General features: G+C 45.6%; 1 protein-coding gene and 1 pseudogene across 3 annotated transcripts; one reads left to right on the top strand and one right to left on the bottom strand.

Annotated features, from left to right (window-relative positions):
• Positions 1–582: 582 nt before the first annotated feature.
• Positions 583–13,154, top strand: LOC100276289 (uncharacterized). Of its 3 annotated transcripts, none has more exons than XR_004856548.1 (9): positions 583–873; positions 976–1,103; positions 9,606–9,677; positions 9,771–9,916; positions 10,016–10,130; positions 10,201–10,281; positions 10,727–10,864; positions 11,981–12,631; positions 12,748–13,144. XR_004856548.1 is itself a non-coding variant. In NM_001150113.2 (9 exons), the coding sequence occupies exons 1-9, from the start codon at positions 663–665 to the stop codon at positions 12,933–12,935; spliced, it is 1,152 nt and encodes a 383-aa protein (NP_001143585.1). In that variant the 5' UTR covers positions 591–662; the 3' UTR covers positions 12,936–13,154. The 3 variants fall into 3 exon arrangements, 2 of the variants coding, with proteins under 2 accessions (NP_001143585.1, NP_001392913.1); NM_001150113.2 differs by having other exon boundaries at positions 591–873; positions 9,621–9,677; positions 12,544–12,631; positions 12,748–13,154; NM_001405984.1 differs by having other exon boundaries at positions 591–873; positions 12,544–12,631; positions 12,748–13,154.
• LOC103630328 (ribose-phosphate pyrophosphokinase 1-like) lies at positions 13,010–14,551 on the bottom strand (annotated as a pseudogene).
• Between the last annotated feature and the right edge of the window lie 4,446 nt (positions 14,552–18,997).

Here is an 18,997-nt window from a genome sequence, read left to right as displayed (position 1 = left end):
CACATTCCATCCCCAAGCTCAACATATTGCTCTCCCCATTTCAAACTGAGAAGAACAACAAGAACACTAATTTCTTTCTCAGTTCTTCATTCTCTTGAGCATTGAAGTTCTCTAGGCCGACATTCTTCACTCAATCCTTAGAGCTTGCTCCTAGTCGGCAATTGCATTCTCCACGAGCTGCAAGACTTTGTCGCAGACTTAGATTGCTGTAAGTTATCCTTTGAATTAGTGAAAAACCTTCTCATCTCAAGAGCGAGAGCTCTTGACTTGAGATCGAGAATGGAATGAGACCCTTTGCCTTAGTGGTTTTTCTCACAACATGAAGGTAGACAAGCCTTTGTGACGAGTTAAACCACTGGATAAATATTGTGTCTCTGTGTGCTTGATCTAAAATGAACACGTGATTAGCTAAGGTTTAAGTGACATCTAATTTGCCATCTGTTGCTTCGACTTGCTAGTGCCCCTTCCCAGCTCTTAAATCAATTCATCTTGATGGGCTGGACTGATCGGGGCCGACAAACAGTTAAAGTGGCGGCAACGGGCCGGCCTCCTATATCCTTCCTTATATGGGCTAGGCTGGATTGGGCTGGCCCTGAAATGGAAAGGAAGTTCGTCCTCTCTCTCACGGTCTCACCTCTCACGTCCAGAGAGAGAGAGAGAGGATGCCGTCGCGTTCGCCGCGGCAGTCGGCCCGACCCCCCCTCCCGACCGCCGCCGAGCCCCCTCCCGGCCTCTTCCCGGCCAGGGAGGACCTCGTCCGCTTGCTCGCCGTCATATTCATCGCAGCGGCCGCCGCCGCGGCCTGTAGCGTCCTCAACCGCCGCCCTGAGCCCTTCTGCGACTCTCCCCAGTGGCCCGATGACTACGCCGACGGTACGGCCATCTCCTTCTACAGCTTTTTTAACTCCTCTGCATGCTCTCCTTGCTCACTATTTGTATCAAAAGTATAGCAAAGCTAAGGCAAGGCATGCGCAGATTCGTGTCAACCTTGCCCTCCGAACGGGCGATGTGTGGACGGCGAGTTGGAGTGCGTCCAGGGGTTCAAGAGGCACGGCAAAGCATGCATAGAGGATGGACTGCTCATTCAAAGAGCTAACAAGATTGTAATGCACTTTCCTTCTCTCTTTCTCTCACTTTGGCAGGAGAGGGAAACCCTGGGAAGATAACCCTACATGTGGATTTTTTTTGAAACTTTGATTGCGCTGAGGCTGTCCAGAGTTTGGCAGCAGGTTTGAACCTGGGTACGTCTTAGTAAATTGAAAACAATGTCTTAGAAAAATAAAGAAATAATAATATAAGGAAGTCACCACATATCAATGTCAACCACAACATTTTCATGAAAACAATGCATGGAAAATCACAAGACCTAAATAATGCAAATAATTGAGTAACATTAGAAGCTCACATAAGAATTTGGAATAATAATTATTTGACATAGTCCAGTGCAAAGAAAAAATTAATTCAAGTGGCAAATTCAACCTAGCTAACCCATTCGTCACCAAGTTACAGATCATCTCCATCCAGATATCCAAGGCATAATCAAAAATAAAAATGGTTTAACTCCTTTTCATAGTCAGTGTCCAAGAAAAAAATCCTTTGCATAAGCTTCTCAGATAGGAACTGCAGCTGCGTTTTTCTTCTCAAATCATACAATGCTTCCAGCAAGAGCTCTCTCTACAAGTAAACACAAGGTAAGATAATGAGGACTATGGGCATCTTACGGCACCGAGAACCAAATTATATTATTCAGGTCGAATTTTTTTTTGAACGTCGCAGGAGAGCTGCTAGTCATTTCATTAAGAGGAGAAAACAAAAACAAACGGCGCGACTGGAAAGATAACGCCGTGTACAAGGCAGGTTAGGAACTAACTGTTAGAGTATATTAGGCATGTTAGAGTATATTAGATAACTCCTGGTATGGTTGGTTTAGGATTGATTGTAATCCCGGGATAACCTTCCTTGTATCTAGGATAACCTACCTTATCTCTAGGATAGCCTTCTTGCCCTCCAAGTCATGTACTCCTATATATTCTCCCTAGAGGCTTAATGCAATACATCCAACACATTATACGCAATCCTTCCTTCCTACACTAACTCGCCACACACACACACACACACACACACACACACACACACGACCACAACACTACTAGCCACCCTGGGCCTAGGCTAATCCCCTGGGATGAATTGGCGGGTGAGCAGCTCTCAAAGGCGAGAGGCACCCGCCACACTCCAAAGAGCACATTCAATGGCCACAGTTTGCAAGGACAGACCGAACACATGGCTTTTTTCCTTCGAACACGCAGGCATTCTGATGCTTCCAAATCTCCCCGGTGACCGAAATGATGAGGGGATTAAAACCCTTTTTCAACTCTTTGGGAACTGCCTTGGTAGCTGTACACCACAGCCAAAAAACGACAACATCCAAGCTGAGGTGCGAGGGCAATCAACCCCAAAATATTGAGGATTGAAGTCCAAACCTCCCACGCGAACACACAACTAATCATGACATGTTGGGAACCTCCCACACGAACACACAACCAAGGTTATTAAGGCGTTAAGGCGAGACATGGCGACCGACCCCCTTCCAAACGCCTAGGCGAGTTAGGCGTGCGGCGAGGCGACGCCATATGAGGATCGCCTAGGCGAGGATATGCAAAAAAAATCCTAACAATCTAACACTTGCAATAACAAAATTGGTAAGGTTAGAGAATACAATACAAGCTTTTTTGTTGTCCATGCTTTGGTATGTACTCTGCCCTTCTCTTTGTTGTTCTTGTAGCATCCATGATCCATCTCTCTTATCGAAGATCCAACCCCTCTTCTTTTCTTTCAAGCTGCAAGCTACATTAACCTTTGAATATTGACATATTAAAACAGTAAGCAGCAGACATGTATATCAAATTAAACCCACAATACATTGGTGGGAATAAAATAGCAGCAGCAACATATGCTAGACTGCTAGTCTTAGTGGCATAATTAAATTAGTTCCAGTCCAGCCCCATAATGACTTAGCGACATAGATCAATCAAAAGATTAAAAGACTAGTTGATTAAGAGCACAAGCAGTGAAGCATTGAAGCACTGCACAAAATTAGGTAAGCTGCAAATCTGAAATCAGCCAACTCTTAGTGAGTCAATATCCATCTTCGAACTCATCTGGAGCAGCCTCAGTGTTTTCTCCACCAACATCATCATGTGCATCTTCAGAATCAGTCACATCAACATCATCATGTGGATCTTGGTCCTCCTCTTCTTCATTGGCTGAACCAAAATCTTCTTCAAAGTCAAACCTTGAGTGTGAAACTCTTGCACGCTTGTTGGCATTCCTTGGAAGATTTCGGCCTCGCAGCGAGCTTGATGCACCCACAGCTTGATCAACAAGTTCCCATGTAAGGCCATTCTCATCCTCACCACAATCACACCCACGAGCACCTTGAGGCTGCACATAGGAGGAATCAGCCCACTCATTATCCCAATCGAACTCTTCAATGACCAAAGGGTCAAAAACCTTTCCCTTTCTTCTCACGCCTTATTTGAAACCTAGTCTTCATCCTTCGGTTGTAGGAAACATAGACAATATCATTCAATCTCTTATGCAGCAACCTATTACGTTTCTTTGTATGGATCTACAAAAGAATAATTTGTTGGCTTAAATTCTAGACACAAGCTAAGAATTAAACAATTAGACAAAGACAACAATACTCACAAACTCAAATCTACTCCAGTTTCTCTCACAACCCGATGATGAAGCACAAAGACCAACAATACGCCTAGCAAACCTTTGAATCTCAATAGCACGCCCACCATATGAACGCCACCAATCAACTTGATTGCCAAATGTGAAATACAACATAAATTTAGATGTTAATGTATAAAACCTGCTGCAATTACAAGACAATTAGACAAGCATCACTTACGTGGGTTCATTGTCTCCAGGTTGTTCTTGGCCATTTTGTTTGAGAAGGCCTCTCCTCTAAGAGCTTCATAGTCTAAGGATTGAGCATCAATCTTGGCTCTTGTTTCTTCATCATCCACCATTCTTGCAAGCACATCAAGGAAACAACCTCTTAGTTGGCCAACAGTTGCATCATCATCATCTCGAATGAGAGGATGCAATTTTCCTGGATTCAAATAAAGAGCAGCCCCATACAAAGGATGGTCCATTTGTTTCATCCATCGTTTCTCAATGATGTCTATGATTCTCTTAAGTAAGCTTTTCTTGCTATCAATAGCAAAGCTTAGCTTGATCTTCTCTTTTGCATGTTTCATTAGTGCCGCGACCTCTGGCATTGCAGGTTTCTCATCACCATCAACCACTCTAAGTACAATGAGGAGAGGGGCTGAAGCTCTAAGACAATCTTCAACTTTATTCCAAAACTCCACAGAGAGCACAATATCACAAGCCTCCTTACCTGCAGCAGTTTTTGCCAACTTGTTTCCATTCCATTCTTCACTAAGAAATAGGGCCTTCAAAGGATCCTTGTGCTTGTACAAACTTTTCAAAGTAAGGAAAGCAGTGGCAAATCTAGTGGCTGCAGCTCTCACAAGATCTGCCCCACCTGTCTTCTCTCTCATTAAACTAAGAATTCTACCGTGCCTATAGATGAAAGTTGTGACACGTCTTGCACGTACAGTGGGCTTCTTAAATTCCTTCAAGTTTCCTATGTCTTCTAGCATAAGATCTAAGCAATGTGCAGCGCATGGGCTCCAAAAAAGTGAAGGAAACCTCTCCATAAGTATCCTACCTGCTGCCTTGTAGTTAGCCCCATTATCAGTGATAACCTGAACCACTTTTTCTTTCCCAATCTCTTCAATTTTCTTCCCTAATAAATCAGCTAGCATAAATGCATCATGAACTTCACTTGATGCATCCACAGACTCTAAGAAGTATGTCCCCTCTGGACTATTCACAAGAAAGTTGATCAAATGCCTGCCCCTCCTATCTGACCATCCATCCGACATAAGCGTGCAACCATAATGCTTCCATGCCCTCTCATGTTCCTCCCTCATAGTACTTGTCAATTTCACAGCATCCTTTAGCAATGGCTGCCCAAGTTGATATGGAGATGGAGGCTTATAGCCTGAACCAAACTGGGCAGTTGCCTCAACTGCAACCTGAAATTGTCTTGCTGCTGCAGCATTAAATGGCACACCACATTCATAAAACCACAAAGCCCATTGCATATCCACATAATTCTTCTCCTCTTTGGACTTCATCTTGGATGGAATTGTGGGTTGAGAACACCCTTTACGCCTTTCATCAACTACATCTTCAGGTGATTTCCGAAGCATCTCCACAATTGACTTTTGCTTGCTTGCTTGATTTGCCTTGGTCTTGATTGATGTTGTATCCTTGTACAGATAGGTTGCACGCCTGTGTTTGGCTGCAGTCCCTGAACTTGGTTGTACCTTAGAGCCTTGGGATTCTATAGGTTCATCTTGTTGAACTTGAACAGATTCAGCTGCTGCATCCACCACCATTACTTCCTCTTCCTCCTCTTGCTGCTCATTATCATCTAGGAAAATAACTCTTTTCCTTCTTTTGGATTCCAAGTAATCCCTCATCTCCTTTCTAATTGCAGTAGTGGTCTTTGAACATATCTTTGTATCTCCATAACCACCTGCTAGATGCTGCTTTAGCCTTTTTATCCCTCCAGAAACTATGGTGTCACAAAGGGTGCATGTCACTTGATCTCTATTTGCCAAATTTGCCCAATAACCATACTTCCAACCTGGATCATTTGAGCTAGCCTTCCTTGCTTTGTCTGTCTTTGGATCATAGTTGACATTGTTGACTGAAGATGGGCTAGCCATTGATTGATGAGGGTGCTGCTGCCTGCTGGCTGCTGTAGTGTTGCTGGCTTGCTGCTATAGTGCTATGCTGCATAAAAATAGGAGATTAGGGAGAGCAGCCAGCAGCAGAGCAGAGGAACTGGGGAAGTTCAAGAGCAGACAGCAGAGGAATTGAGGAAGAAGAAGCAGACAGCAGAGGAAAGAACCGGACCGGCTGGAGCAGAGGATTTCCGCTTGGGACCGGCTGGAGCAGAGGATTTCCGCTTGGCTGGAGGAGGCAGCAGAGGAAAGAACCGGACCGGACTGGCGCTTGCCGCTTGGCTGGAGGAGGCGGCGGCCCGGCGCACCGGCTGGAGGAGGCGGCGGCGCGACGAGTGGAGGACTGGAGGTGGAGGAGAGGCGGCGGCGCGACGAGTCCAGTTGGAGGAGAGGCGGCGCGGCACTGGAAAGGCTTTATTCGCGCGCTGCGCGCGATTGTAAACCCAAAACTACGCGCGCAGAGGCGCCAGCCGCCAGCCCTAAAACAATTCCGCGGCGTCCGTGGCGAATTTTGGACGCCATGGCGACGCCTAGGCGAGCGCGGCGACGCCATACGCATCCATGGCGCGGCGAGCCCGACGCCCAGCTTCTACAGCCGCCTGGACGCCTAGGCGTCGCCTAGGCGACGCCTAGGCGACGCCATAATAACCTTGCACACAACTAATCATGACATGTTGGATAGTCTCCTCAGCTTGGTCACAGAGGGGGCAGGCAGTTGGATGAGGCAGCCCCCTTTTGGCAAGCCTGTCAGACGTCCAACACCGGCTTTTGACAACCAACCAAACAAAGAATTTGCATTTTAAAGGTGCCCAAGACTTCCAAATACGCCTCCAAGGGCCAAACTTAATTGTCCCCATAAAAAAGGCCTCATAACTCATAAGCTGATTTACTGGTGTAGTCCCCATGATTGGTTAGCCACCATAAGTGCTGATCAGGGATGTCCTGTTGGAGCTCCAGGTTATCAACGAGGTTCCAGAGCTGTAAATATTCCACAAGCACTTGCACTGACAAGGCACCCCTTAAATCAGAGACCCAACTATGGTTTTGCAACCCTTGTGCCACTGTTCTTTGCCTCTTAGCCCTTTTGGGCATCAACAGGAACAAATTGGGGGCCCAGTCCGAAACAGATTTTCCTTGCAGCCATCGGTCCAAGATTTAGTTGATTCTCCATTGCCCACAACAGTAACAACAACAATGTCAAACAAAGCTTGCGCATGAGGAGGTAGTTTGAAGGGGAGGCCAGCCCAAGGGCGAGATGCATCCGTCTTCTGCAACCACAACCAACGAATACGCAAGGCCCCACTGAACAGCTCCATGTTAAGTATACCTAGGCGGCTAGGCCTCCAAACAGCAAAGGTCGTTGAACACACTCCCAGGAAACAAGACAGCTACCCCCATTTGCTTTTTCCTGCCCTTTCCACATGAACCCACTTCTTTTATCGATTTATTTGAGCACCCATTTAGGGAGGTGCTAGCATAGAGTACATAGGGATGAAAGATAAAACCACTCTCATCATCACAGGGCGGCCTGCTTGACTCATGAGCGATGTTTTCTAGCCCGACAATCGGACAATTTATTGGATACCTTATCGACAAGGGGCTGCAACTCGGCATTTGTTGGTTTTCGAATTGACAGGGGAAGTCCCAGGTAATTACATGGAAACTCCTTTAACTCACAAGGCAACAACTCAGAGATAATGACCAGCTCTTCATCCCCACACTGGATAGGTGTGACTGAACTTTTGGAAATGTTTGTCTTGAGGCCTGTAGAATGCCCCGAAATATCAAGGAGCCGAGTGACCATAAGGAGATCAGATTTTAGTGGCCGGAGGAACAATACTACGCCATCCGCATAAAAAGAAATGCGATGTTTGGCCTGCTGATGAGCAATGGGCTGCAAGAGATGCTCTTGAGTTGCAAAAGTAAAAATGGAATTCAGGACTTCCATGACCAGAATAAATAGCATGGGTGATAGGGGGTTCCCTTGATGAAGGCCTCGATGGTGGGAGATGCAATTCCTAGGTTCACCATTGATTAAAATTCTGGTAGAGGATGTGAACAACAACAAACTGATCAGATTACACCATCTGCGACCAAAACCAAGGATGCTGGAGATTTTTCTCAGCGCCACTGTCACCACGGCGTACTCTGGTGCGCTGCGGGCCTTCCCGCGTGCCGCACCAGCGCCTGCGACTTGTGCGGCTTGTCTTCTATGATGTCCTCGACAGCTTCCTCGACCACAGCAACCCTACGCATGGCACCTCGACGACGGCTCGACGCCCTTGCACTTAGCTACCTCAACATTATCGGCACAAAGGGCTATCATCTGCATGGGCTACTCCAGTAGCAGCATTCGCACCGGCATTCTGACTATGGGGGGATATCTCCATTATTCTCCAGTCTGTCCGTTCGTTTTGCTAACGCTACGAGTGCGGGGGGATGTTAGAGTATATTAGGTATGTTAGAGTATATTAGGCAACTCCTGATATGGTTGGTTTAGGATTGATTGTAATCTCGAGATAACCTTCCTTATATCTAGGATAACCTTTCTTATCTCTAGAATACGCTTCTTGCCCTCCAAGTCATGTACTCCTATATATTCTCCCTAGAGGCTCAATGCAATACATCCCACACATTATACCAATTCTCTCATTCCTTCAACAAGGACAGTTGTACTGATCCAATATATCAACAAAATAAAAGATCACAAGTATAGCAATAAATTTGGCTCGAACTACCCTGGACTTGCTCCAATTTTTTTGTTAACAAAATAAAGAATCACAAACAAATTGACCACCTCCTACACTGCACATGAAGCTACAACACAGAAAACTACAGCAGCACATCAGACTGCCATGAACCCATGTCCGACCACTGAAACAGAATGCAACGAATCCGTAGCAGGCAGAGAACTAACCTGTAGCTCCACAGCGTTGTGTTACCCCGAACGGGACAATGGGAGCAGAAGCGGTGTCTTGACTCACGTACCGATAGCTCCAAGATCTTCAAGAAACAATGGAAATCTGGGTGAAACCCTAGCGTATCGAGAAATTACTGTTGGGGAAGGGAATGCAGGCGGAGGAGGATTGACCTCCAGAGACGGATGGTGAAGCGATGACAGTGGAGGAGCAAGGTGGCAGTGGTCGGGGTGAGTTGCCTATGTGATTTCTAGAGATCGACATGGAGCAGTGGATTTCGGGAGCAACGTGATCGCCGAGCGCTGGGAGATGTGTCACCGACCGTCGGGAAAGGCGCGCCGCTAGTCACCAGCCACTGGGTATGCGCTGACCACAGGATACTAGGGTGACAGCGGCAGCAGCCTTGCGATTCACAAGCTGCATGAGCATGAACAAGCCGAGCGCTAGGACTAGGAGATGTGTCACCTACCATAGGAAAAGGTGCGCCGCTAGTCACCAGCCACTGGGTATGCGCTGACCACGGGATACTAGGGTGACAGTGGCAGCAGCCTTGCGACTCACATGCCGTGTGAGCATGAACAAGTCGACGGGGGTTAGGGAAGCCCTCCCGCCTCTTGACTCGCAGTTTTCTTCCGCGTGGAAAAGGAATGGAAGCGAGTTTCGATCCCTGAGTTTGTGGGCTTCCGTCCAAATGGCACAAAAAATTGGCCCATGGGAGATTGGCACCGGGTTTCTTGGCCCAGGGAATTTGCGGGCCCCCCAGGGATCTGGGCTCCCAAAGTAGCCCTAAGGCACATGCGTATCTACTAACGCTGTACCGGTCGTCTTGTTTCTTCTTCTCTACAAAATTAAGTCACAGCTTCTACAGCTAAGGATCTGCGATCAGCATGCTCGTGCTTTATGTGGCCATTCTGCCGAAATCCTGGTCTGTTTTCATCTTTTGTTCCACCTCATCACATGTCTTTCCTGTTCAAATCTCTTCTAGTATTTGCTAAGATGGTATATATTTTGATTCCAGTTTCAGGAGCATGAGGTCTCAAATGCAATTGATGAACTCTTGTCAAAGATTCCCGCTGGTCTAACTGAGGATGGGCTTCAACTTGTGAAAACTAGGGTGCTGGAGAGTGCCGGGGGCTTCTTCGATACAACATTTACTTCCAGCAAGTATGCTATCTCACAACTTTCACCTCCCCACTGACAATACATGCTAGAAAGCATTGATGGATGGATGCTAAGGGTAACCCTCTAAATATTTCCATTTAGAGTCAAAGTATATAAATGCCCTGAGCTGGTTGCGGAGCTTCATATGCCAATGGGTTGTCGAGTTCGCCAATGGATCTTTAGAAATACCACATCTGTGGCAATCTTTTGTATCCTGGTATGCTTCTACAACTGCTACTTAGGCACACGGCTTGTTTATAGGCAGCTCAGTGATGATGGAACCCAAGTTTGCAGCACTGCTTTGGATACTGTGGATCATTTACAAGAGGCGGACATTATCTAATAGAGCTGAGCAAATATACGAGCAGGTATGATGTTTTATTGTCCCATTATACTGTTTTGATTAAGTTCAATGGAATGCTATTTTTTGCTTATATTTTTGTTACGCTTATGCAATCGGTGTGCTGTTGGTATGTCAAATATGTTTTGCCATACATCTCATGCATAAATAAGCATCCAACTATTGAGGCAATTTGAGTTCACTTGGATCAGTGAATTGCCTTCTCTACGTTGTAAGCTAAAACTTTCTGGGCTTTGAGGTGTACTGAAATTTATTTTTATGTGATTTACCAAACATTTCCAGCTCCTTTGCTTCTCAAGTGTGAGGGAGATGGAAAAGGGTGACACTTTCTGCGTTTCATAGAGCTCTTCATTCAGTGTGTTATTTACGTCGTTTGGTGTTAAGTTTTTCTTTTGCAGTAACTCCTTTTGGACCTTCTGGCATTTGTGCCTTTGTCTGTTGTCATTCAGTAGGTATGTGAAATCCTTGAAGATAATGCTGTAAACGCCGAGATTGACAACTCCAATTCTGAGGTTTGGGTGGTTACCTCCTGGCTCAGGGATCACCTGTTGGTTCCTCAAGAGAGAAAGAATGCTTTCCTGTGGAAGAAGGTATTTATTTTTGCAATTTATTTCACCAAATAATTAGTAGCTTCTCTTGGTTAGTATCATCTAAATTATTTTGAATAAGAGGGGAAAAAGAAGAATGAAAAAACACGAAGTTGCCATATTTTTATGGTTTTAGGGCTTGTTTGGAACAAAGGGTATTGGAGGGGATTGAGGGGGCTATAATCCCTTGTTATTTAATTTTGAATAGCAAGGGATTATAGCCCCCTCAATCCCTCCAATACTCTTGTTTCCAAACATGCCCTTAGGGTGTGGGGAAACTGGTGGTTAAAGGCACAAAACTTGCATGTGAAGATATGGAGCAATTTTAGGTACATGGCCGTTCCTGATTTTTCAGGGTCCCAGTGCGAAATTCGATATAGAGGCCCCATCCACACACAAACATATATTATTATACATATATTATCGAATATTTGACGTATAAAAATTATTATGCACTGTTTTGAAGTTTATAAGATAACAAATGTAAAATATAGCCAAAAACACTTACTTGTTATCTGATATCATTAAAAATATTTTCTAACATTTTGTGATACAAAGTCATCGCTTATATTATTAAGATCAATCTCATCTAACAACTTTTTTTTGATATATAGAATCGCCAAGCCATTTAACCTCTCTTGAGTTATTGTTGAACATAAATATTTGATAAAAATGTTTCAATTTTAAAAAGCATCTCTCTGCTGATGCAACCATCATATATATAGTAAATAATACTCTCTCTATATCAAAATAGAATTTGTTTGCTTTAGTGGATTCATCATCATCTAGTTGAATATAAACATAAAAATCAAGAGCTAAAATAAGTACTGTTTTGAAACGGATGGAGTATTCGATAAGTAATTGAGACATTAGTTTAATAATCTAAACGAGACTGGTCGATAACGCATCGCACTTTGCGTATTTGTCTAGAATACATAGGTTTAACATGAAAAAGTGCTAGCGTCTAGTGACTAGGGGGCCATCTGTTTTTGGGGGCCCGGTGCGGCCGCACCCTGCCTGTAGGCCAAGTAGTCTTGCCATACTTAAGACAATAAATTATGCTATCAAATGTAATTACCTGTGACATTTACGAAATAGTGCTTGTACTTTCATATGCAGAGATACTTTCCTCATGATTGGTTGGGTGCTTCTCCGCAGCCGGCTTCTGTCCGTGCGTTGACTGAATGACTGGCATCCAATTCCTGTTTGGATGCCTGTATGTGCATGACCACGCTTGCATGTGCGGGTGCAGCTAAGGCCAAATCGAGCTATTTTTGTTGCATGCGTGGAGAAGCAGGGAAACCGCGTTTGCGGCCGGCCAGGCTTCGTCGAGCCATGCGCCCGTCGCTCCGGCAACCAATCATACCGTTTATGAATCATTGTATCTTGGGTAGTAGTATAAAGTTATGGTTTGAGTCTCATGCTTTTGAATGTTATTATAGTAGTTTAAAGTTTAAACCCATGACCGCTCTACTCTTTGCTGCCACTTTATTCAGCATACCCGATTTATCTGTCCATGCCGGTGAAGAATGCTGTTTGGGACAGACTTGTAGCGTGCATATATTTGTTATTCGTGCTCATATATCATATTTGTAAAGAATACACTAAACTAAACATCGGATCGGAAGGCAGGGAACAAAAAAAATTGATGTATTCCTTTTTCTCATTCCTGTTTTTGACAGGTCGAAGAACTCATACGAGAAGATTCTCGAATAGATCAATATCCAAAGGTGATTAAAGGGGAGTCGAAAGTTGTTTACGAGTGGCAAGGTACCAATGCCTGTTTTTTTTTCATGGATTCAAAGTGTTGGCTGTACAACCTGGTGCTGCCACCTTTTTGGATGTTTTATTTCTCACTATACATCCTTGGATCTGTACCTTTGCAGCAAGTGGCTCGCTTAGTGCAAAGATTAAAAAGGTGCAAGGTGCAAGGGCCAAGTCAAGGACTGGTGTAGGTGTCATAAAATTTGGGGAAGAAATGAGTGCTTCCTCCTTGGGTGAGGTGAGGGAGCAGGGCTCGTGTGATTTAACACGCGAAGAAAGAAGTAAGGACAAGGTCACGTGCAGTGATTAGGTTATCAATCAATCTATCTACATGTATGCCTCTGGTCTTTAGAGGAACCAGCACGTGAGCTTGGCAAGAGTTACTGATCTTTTGTAAATTTTGATGATAGGAGCCGAGCCGTCACAGTGTGTTGTTGCTGTTACAGTTGAGTTTGTTGGCATGTCATGAGATTGTCTGGTACAGTTTCAACAACTGATGAATGAACATGGTCACTGGAAGATGCTGCTGACGGAGCAGTCGTCGTGCACACGCCAGATGGTCTCACCGAGGAGGTTAGCGACGGAGAGCACGGTGAGCTGTGCACCGGCACGGTGTTGGTGATGATCACCTCCTGGAAGAGGTCGCTGGAGAGCCTCTGGAGCGCGGGTGGGCTGTTGAGGACCGCGTGGGTGCTGCAGGTGTACACAACTCGCGCTCCCTTTGTGCAGCAGCTCGGCGCCCTTGGAGATGTTCTCGGTCGTGTTGATCATGCCGTCCACCATGACGACGACCTTTCCCCTGACATCATGGATGAGGTGCACCACCTCGGCCTGGTTGTGGCCTGGTCGCCTCTTGTCGACGATCGCCAACGGCGCGTCGGAGAGCATGACGACGACCTTTCCCCTGACATCATCGATGAGGTGCACCACCTCGGCCTGGTTGTGGCCCGGTCGCCTCTTGTCGACGATCGCCAGCGGCGCGTCAGAGAGCTTCTTGGCGAAGGCGCGCGGCCTGGCCACCCCTCCCATGTCCGGCGACACCACCACCACGTCCTCGGGGCAGATGGTCTTGCTGGCTAGGTAGTCGAGGATGATGGGCTGGCTGTGGACACGTGGTCCACGGGGATGTCGAAGTAGTCGATGGACTGACCCGAGTGGAGTTCGCAGGCCAGCACGCGGTGGGCGCCGACCTCCATGATGAGGTTGGCCACCAGCTTGGCGGCGATGGAGCCGCGCCCCCTGCACCTTCTTATCGGCCCTGGCGTAGCCGAAGTAGGGGATGCCAGCGTTGATGTTCTTGGCGGAGGCCCTTCGGCAGGCATCGATCATGATGAGGAGCTCCATGAGGTTCTCGTTGGAGGGAGGGCAGGTGGGCTGCACCTGGAACACGTCGCAGCCGTGCACGCTCTCTTCCAGCTGTACGTAGATCCCGCCGTCCACGAACCGCTCGATCTTGATCTGCCTTAGCTCCAGCCCAAGGTAGCACGAGATCTCCTGCACCAGAATAGGGTTGGCGTTGCTGGAGAAGATGCCTAGGCGTCTGCTTGTAGGCGCTGGGATCGGGGATGGCAGGGACAAGGACGGAAGGGAGCTACACCTGCACATTACCGTGTTAGGTTAGGGGGTGTTTAAGGACTAATTTTTAGTCTCTCCATTTTATTCAATTTTAGTCCTTAAATTGTTAAATATAGAAACTAAAACTCTATTTTAGTTTCCGTATTTGGCAATTTAGGGACTAAAATAGAATAAAATTGATGGACTAAAAAATTAGTCCCTAGGAACCAAACACCGCCTTAGTGGTGGAGAAACAATTCGTATTGGAGTCGAAGATTAGAGGTTTAATGGGCCACAACCCCCTGTTAACACGCTCTATAAATATATGAAAATGGATTAATGTTATGTCATTCACTACACGTGCAAACCCTACCCGTCGTCTCCCCTGACCTAATTGTGCGACCATCGTTGCGCGCATGGTGATAGCACACCAACATACGATGTTCCTCCTCGTCGTACGTGTGGCCACGTTGAGGTGTAGCTACTACTATTGCGCTGATCAGTTGTGGAGGAGATGATCATGAACGACTACTTTCTCTCCATTGACACACGTCTATATGCATCGCTACTCCAACTCTTCTTTTGCTGCGCTGCACGTCTAGTGCTAACGGTGCATGATTTCTGGGTCATGTGGTAGATGTGTCTATCTTGTTCTCTTATAGCCGTATTGTATGGATCTAGGTTCATGAGATGGATCTTCATGATGCACGATTTGATTAGATCAATAGTTCATACCAGGCTGAAGTAGATTGCATCATACATGACTGAAGGGATCAATTCATCCTCATCTCTTGTGTGCGCAACTTGCCCCTACCAGCTAGAATCACCATTGAGGCTAATCGCGTACACAATCACCAGATTGAGGCAACAGATTGACATCATGAGTGTAATCTTCTTTTAGTTTGAATGTCTCCGATTTAGGTTGATTTGATCAATCACACGAGATTTTCATAGTTACGTTGCATGAAATCCGTAGATTAAGACCGATATTATCTTCTATAGTGGTATACCTATAGAAAATGTTGTCCATCTAACTTGTTTTTGCAGGATGTGATGTGAATGGTATGGCCTTAATGTCATGTGATGATATGTGTGTAATATTTGTGCATGTCTGCGTGATGCAAATTAACACAACCAGGTTGAGGGTGTTCCATTATTATATAACGACATACGTGTCGACATGTGATACTTTATGTCACACCCGATTTTGGAAGGTAAACCGAATGCGAACCATGTACGTGTCAGGATCAGAACTCACGTACACATCGATTACATAATTGGACATCATCACACAATGCTCAAAATAAATAGCGGAAATGTACTTTAATTACATCAAGATGTCCAATACATCCACAGAGTTTAATACATAGCCATAGTCTTCAACATTAATATCAAAGTGCGGAGAAACGAAACGTAGAAGATAAGCCTACACAGGCAGCTGACTGGGTGTTGGCCACTAAGGTAAACTAGAACTCATCGTAGTCCTAGAACTTTTCAAAGTCCTCCATGTTGCCAGCATCTCCTCCTGAGCACTGAGTACAGTGGGGACAACCTAGGGTGGTTTGTAAAGCAAGGGTGAGTACACATCAACATACTCAGCAAATGTCCCGTTTGGCTAAAGTGGACTAGCTGTATGTGGAGTTAAGGTTAAGCAGTTGCTTTTAGTTGGTCAAGTTTTATTACTATAAGTAGATCCAAATTTTAGTAATAAAACCCAGTTATTACCCAGAAGCACTCCCTCCAAGAGGAAATACCAGAGATCAAAATTATAACCATCATTGCTAATCATCACCATAAAAGTAACCAAAGTTCTAAACAAATAGGATTCTAAGGCCGCTCTTAACCGTGAGCACGACTGATATACCAGTTTCTAACACTCTGTAGAGGTCGCACACTTTATCCACAAGTCGTGATTCCCTTTATGCCCGGGGTTCTAGCCTCCCCATTGATCACTACCAAGGTGACCTAGCAGAGTCTCACTACGTAGCCTTTACAAAGATTCCCCAAAGGTCATAGTCACCCGTTAGGTTTCTCCAGTTTGATAAACACAGTACATCTCCCCAAAGGAAGGGTGACTAACAAAACCAAATCGAGAACCTCTGCAACCAGCCTCGGCAGAGCAAGTACTGTGCCCGGACCCCATTGACTTATAGTCTAGGTATAAAAATTAAAGTGTACAGACTATAGAAGAACATAATTTATTTGGACAGAGAATATTCTTATGAACATTTTGCAATTTGAACCACTAAATTTGGAGTTCATATGAAAAGATATGAAATAAACAAGTTTTGAAGTTTAAAATATGAAATTAGGTCTAATTCTGTAATTATTTAAAAGCACATGGGACTGTTTTAAAGAACACAGGGGCCTACGCGCGAAAACCAGGGACGGTGGGTTAATTTCCTAAAACCCGAGGGCTTCTTAAGCAAAAATACACGCGAAGGGGTAGCGGGCGATCTTAACCATCGGATCTCAGATCAACGGACAAGATTAGATCCCACGGACGCGCGCGCGGGCGCGCCGGTGCGACTGACAGGCGTGGACGGGGTGTCAGTGAACCGGGGCGGGGCTGATCGGCCGGGCCCAGCGGCAGGGGCGCGGGTGAGGGGGAGAGACGAGAACAGTCGGATCTAGATCGGAGGGCTGGGGTTAGATCTGCTCTGATTAAGTCTCAACCGCCCGATCTCGGACGGACGTGTCACACTCGATTTTAAGGGACAAATTCGGGTGCATCTCATACATGCGCCAAAGAAGACAACATATATAATAACAAAGTGTATAGAGATAAATGTCACAATAACATCAGAGTACTTAATACATAGCGGAAGTCTTACAAAATAAAAGATAAATATAAATCGAACTAAGGACCATCCTTGGCACCATAAGTCAACTGGGAGACGCCACCTAGATCAAATCGAACTCCTCGGTGTGGCTCCTCTTGAACCACCTGATCTTCTCCTGTGCGGGGGTGTGAGACAGCAAGGGTGAGATCACACATGTTCATCGCTCAACAAGTTGTGGGAAATAATGTGCATGAACTCACCAAAGGAGAGAGTTCATGTGAAGTGTAAGGCCGATCAACAAATTAATGGTTGAAGCTGAGCATTGCTTTTATAAGTTGGTCAAAATTTTATTAGTAGTTACTAAGTGTAAGTGAATACCAAACCATAGTAATAATAAATAAAAGTAATAATAAAATAATTCCAATGCGATGCAAATGACAAATTGAGTTTAATTCCATAAATTAATCATGTGAGGGTCCGAGCTGCTCATGACCGTGAGCACGACTACTATACCAGTTTTACACTCTGCAGAGGTTGCACATCTTTACCCACAAGTCATGTTACCCATCTGCCAAGGGGTCATGAATCCCATACACCTCTACCAAGGAAGCAAGACAGGATAACACTACGAGGCCTTTACAAAGTTCCACTAGCTTCAGAAAACCGGCTACAGTTTCTAGGAAGCTCCAATGCAAGGATCCCTCGCCTGACCGCCATCGCAGCAAAATCAACCCAAAGACCTCCCTACACTGACCACTCCCCTACCGCCCTTGCCCATTTCGGGTAAGGTAGTCATCTACTAGCTTTCCTAATTAGTCAGCTAAAGGCATCCCATACTACCCTTGTGGTAGCACTGTTTTCCCGGGTGGTCGCTCCATGTTCCCATGGACATAATGATCTTATCATGAATAGTAAATAACAACTGATAATAAAAGTGTGATCATGGATAACGTATGTCCATACCTAAAACCACATAAATCAATAGCAAGTACTACCCAAAAAGTTCAGTGGTAAACAAGGTATAAAGATAATCAAACTAGGGTAACCTATTGGGTCCCATCAAAATTAACCTATGCAGATCATTATGATTAATAAGAACATGACTGGGTAAAAAGAAGTGATCAAGGGCACAACTTGCCTGGCACTTGAGATTCCAGTTACCCGAGTGATTCTTCAGATCCTCATGACCGTACTGCTAGTCATAGCAATACAAACAGACATGGTATAGACAAAATTAACATCACACCAAACATAAGAACATACTGCATAATAATGATCTACGCGTTGCTACGAGATCGTGGGAACGAGAACCACTAAAATCGGAGTTACGGTTAAGGAGTTATGATTTTATAGAGGATTTATGTGATTAAAATGTTAATCTATATTATAAATTGGTTAATATAAATCATATAAGAGGTTATTCTATAAATAATTATCTCAACTTTAATCTAAGTTATAAATTTGTCGGGGACCATAATTAGGGGTACCCTCAAGACTCCTAAATCTCAGCTGGTAACCCCCATCAGCACAAAGCTGCAAAGGCCTGATGGGTGCGATTAAGTCAAAGGTCGGTCCATTTGAGGGACGCGATCACGCCTCGCCCGAGCCCAGCCTCGGGCAAGGGCAGCCGACCCCGGAGGATCTACGTCTCGCCCAAAGACCCCCTCCAGCAACGGGCATACCCTTGGCTCGCCCGAGACCCAGTCTTCACCAAGAAGCAACCTTGGCCAACTCGCCACGCCAACCGACCAAATCGCAGGGGCATTTAATGCAAATGTGGCCTGACACCTTTATCCTGACGCACGCCCTCCAGTCGACAGAGCCGAAGTGACCGTAGTCACTTCGCCGCTCCACTGACCGGTCTGACAAGAGGACAGTGCCGCCTGCGCCGCTCCGACTGCTGTGCCACTCGACAGAGTGAGGCTGACAGCAGCCAAGTCCGGCCTCAGGCGCCATAGGAAACTCCGCTTCGCCCGACCCCAGGGCTCGGACTCGGGCTCAGCCCCGGAAGATGACGAACTCCACTTCGCCCGAC

Source organism: Zea mays, chromosome 1 (genome assembly GCF_902167145.1).
Source record: "Zea mays cultivar B73 chromosome 1, Zm-B73-REFERENCE-NAM-5.0, whole genome shotgun sequence".
NCBI classification, from domain to species: Eukaryota; Viridiplantae; Streptophyta; class Magnoliopsida; order Poales; family Poaceae; genus Zea; species Zea mays.
The sequence above is the reverse complement of the archived record's forward strand: the minus strand, read 5'-3'. Positions and strand labels throughout refer to the sequence as shown.

Bases quoted from the DNA above. Each gene is read 5' to 3' on its own strand.
- LOC100276289 (NM_001405984.1), top strand. From the start codon at position 663: ATGCCGTCGCGTTCGCCGCGGCAGTCGGCCCGACCCCCCCTCCCGACC. The intron at 10,865-12,543 runs GTATTTATTTTT...TGTTTTTGACAG, and splicing joins ATGCTTTCCTGTGGAAGAAG to GTCGAAGAACTCATACGAGA. The intron at 12,632-12,747 runs GTACCAATGCCT...GTACCTTTGCAG, and splicing joins AGTTGTTTACGAGTGGCAAG to CAAGTGGCTCGCTTAGTGCA.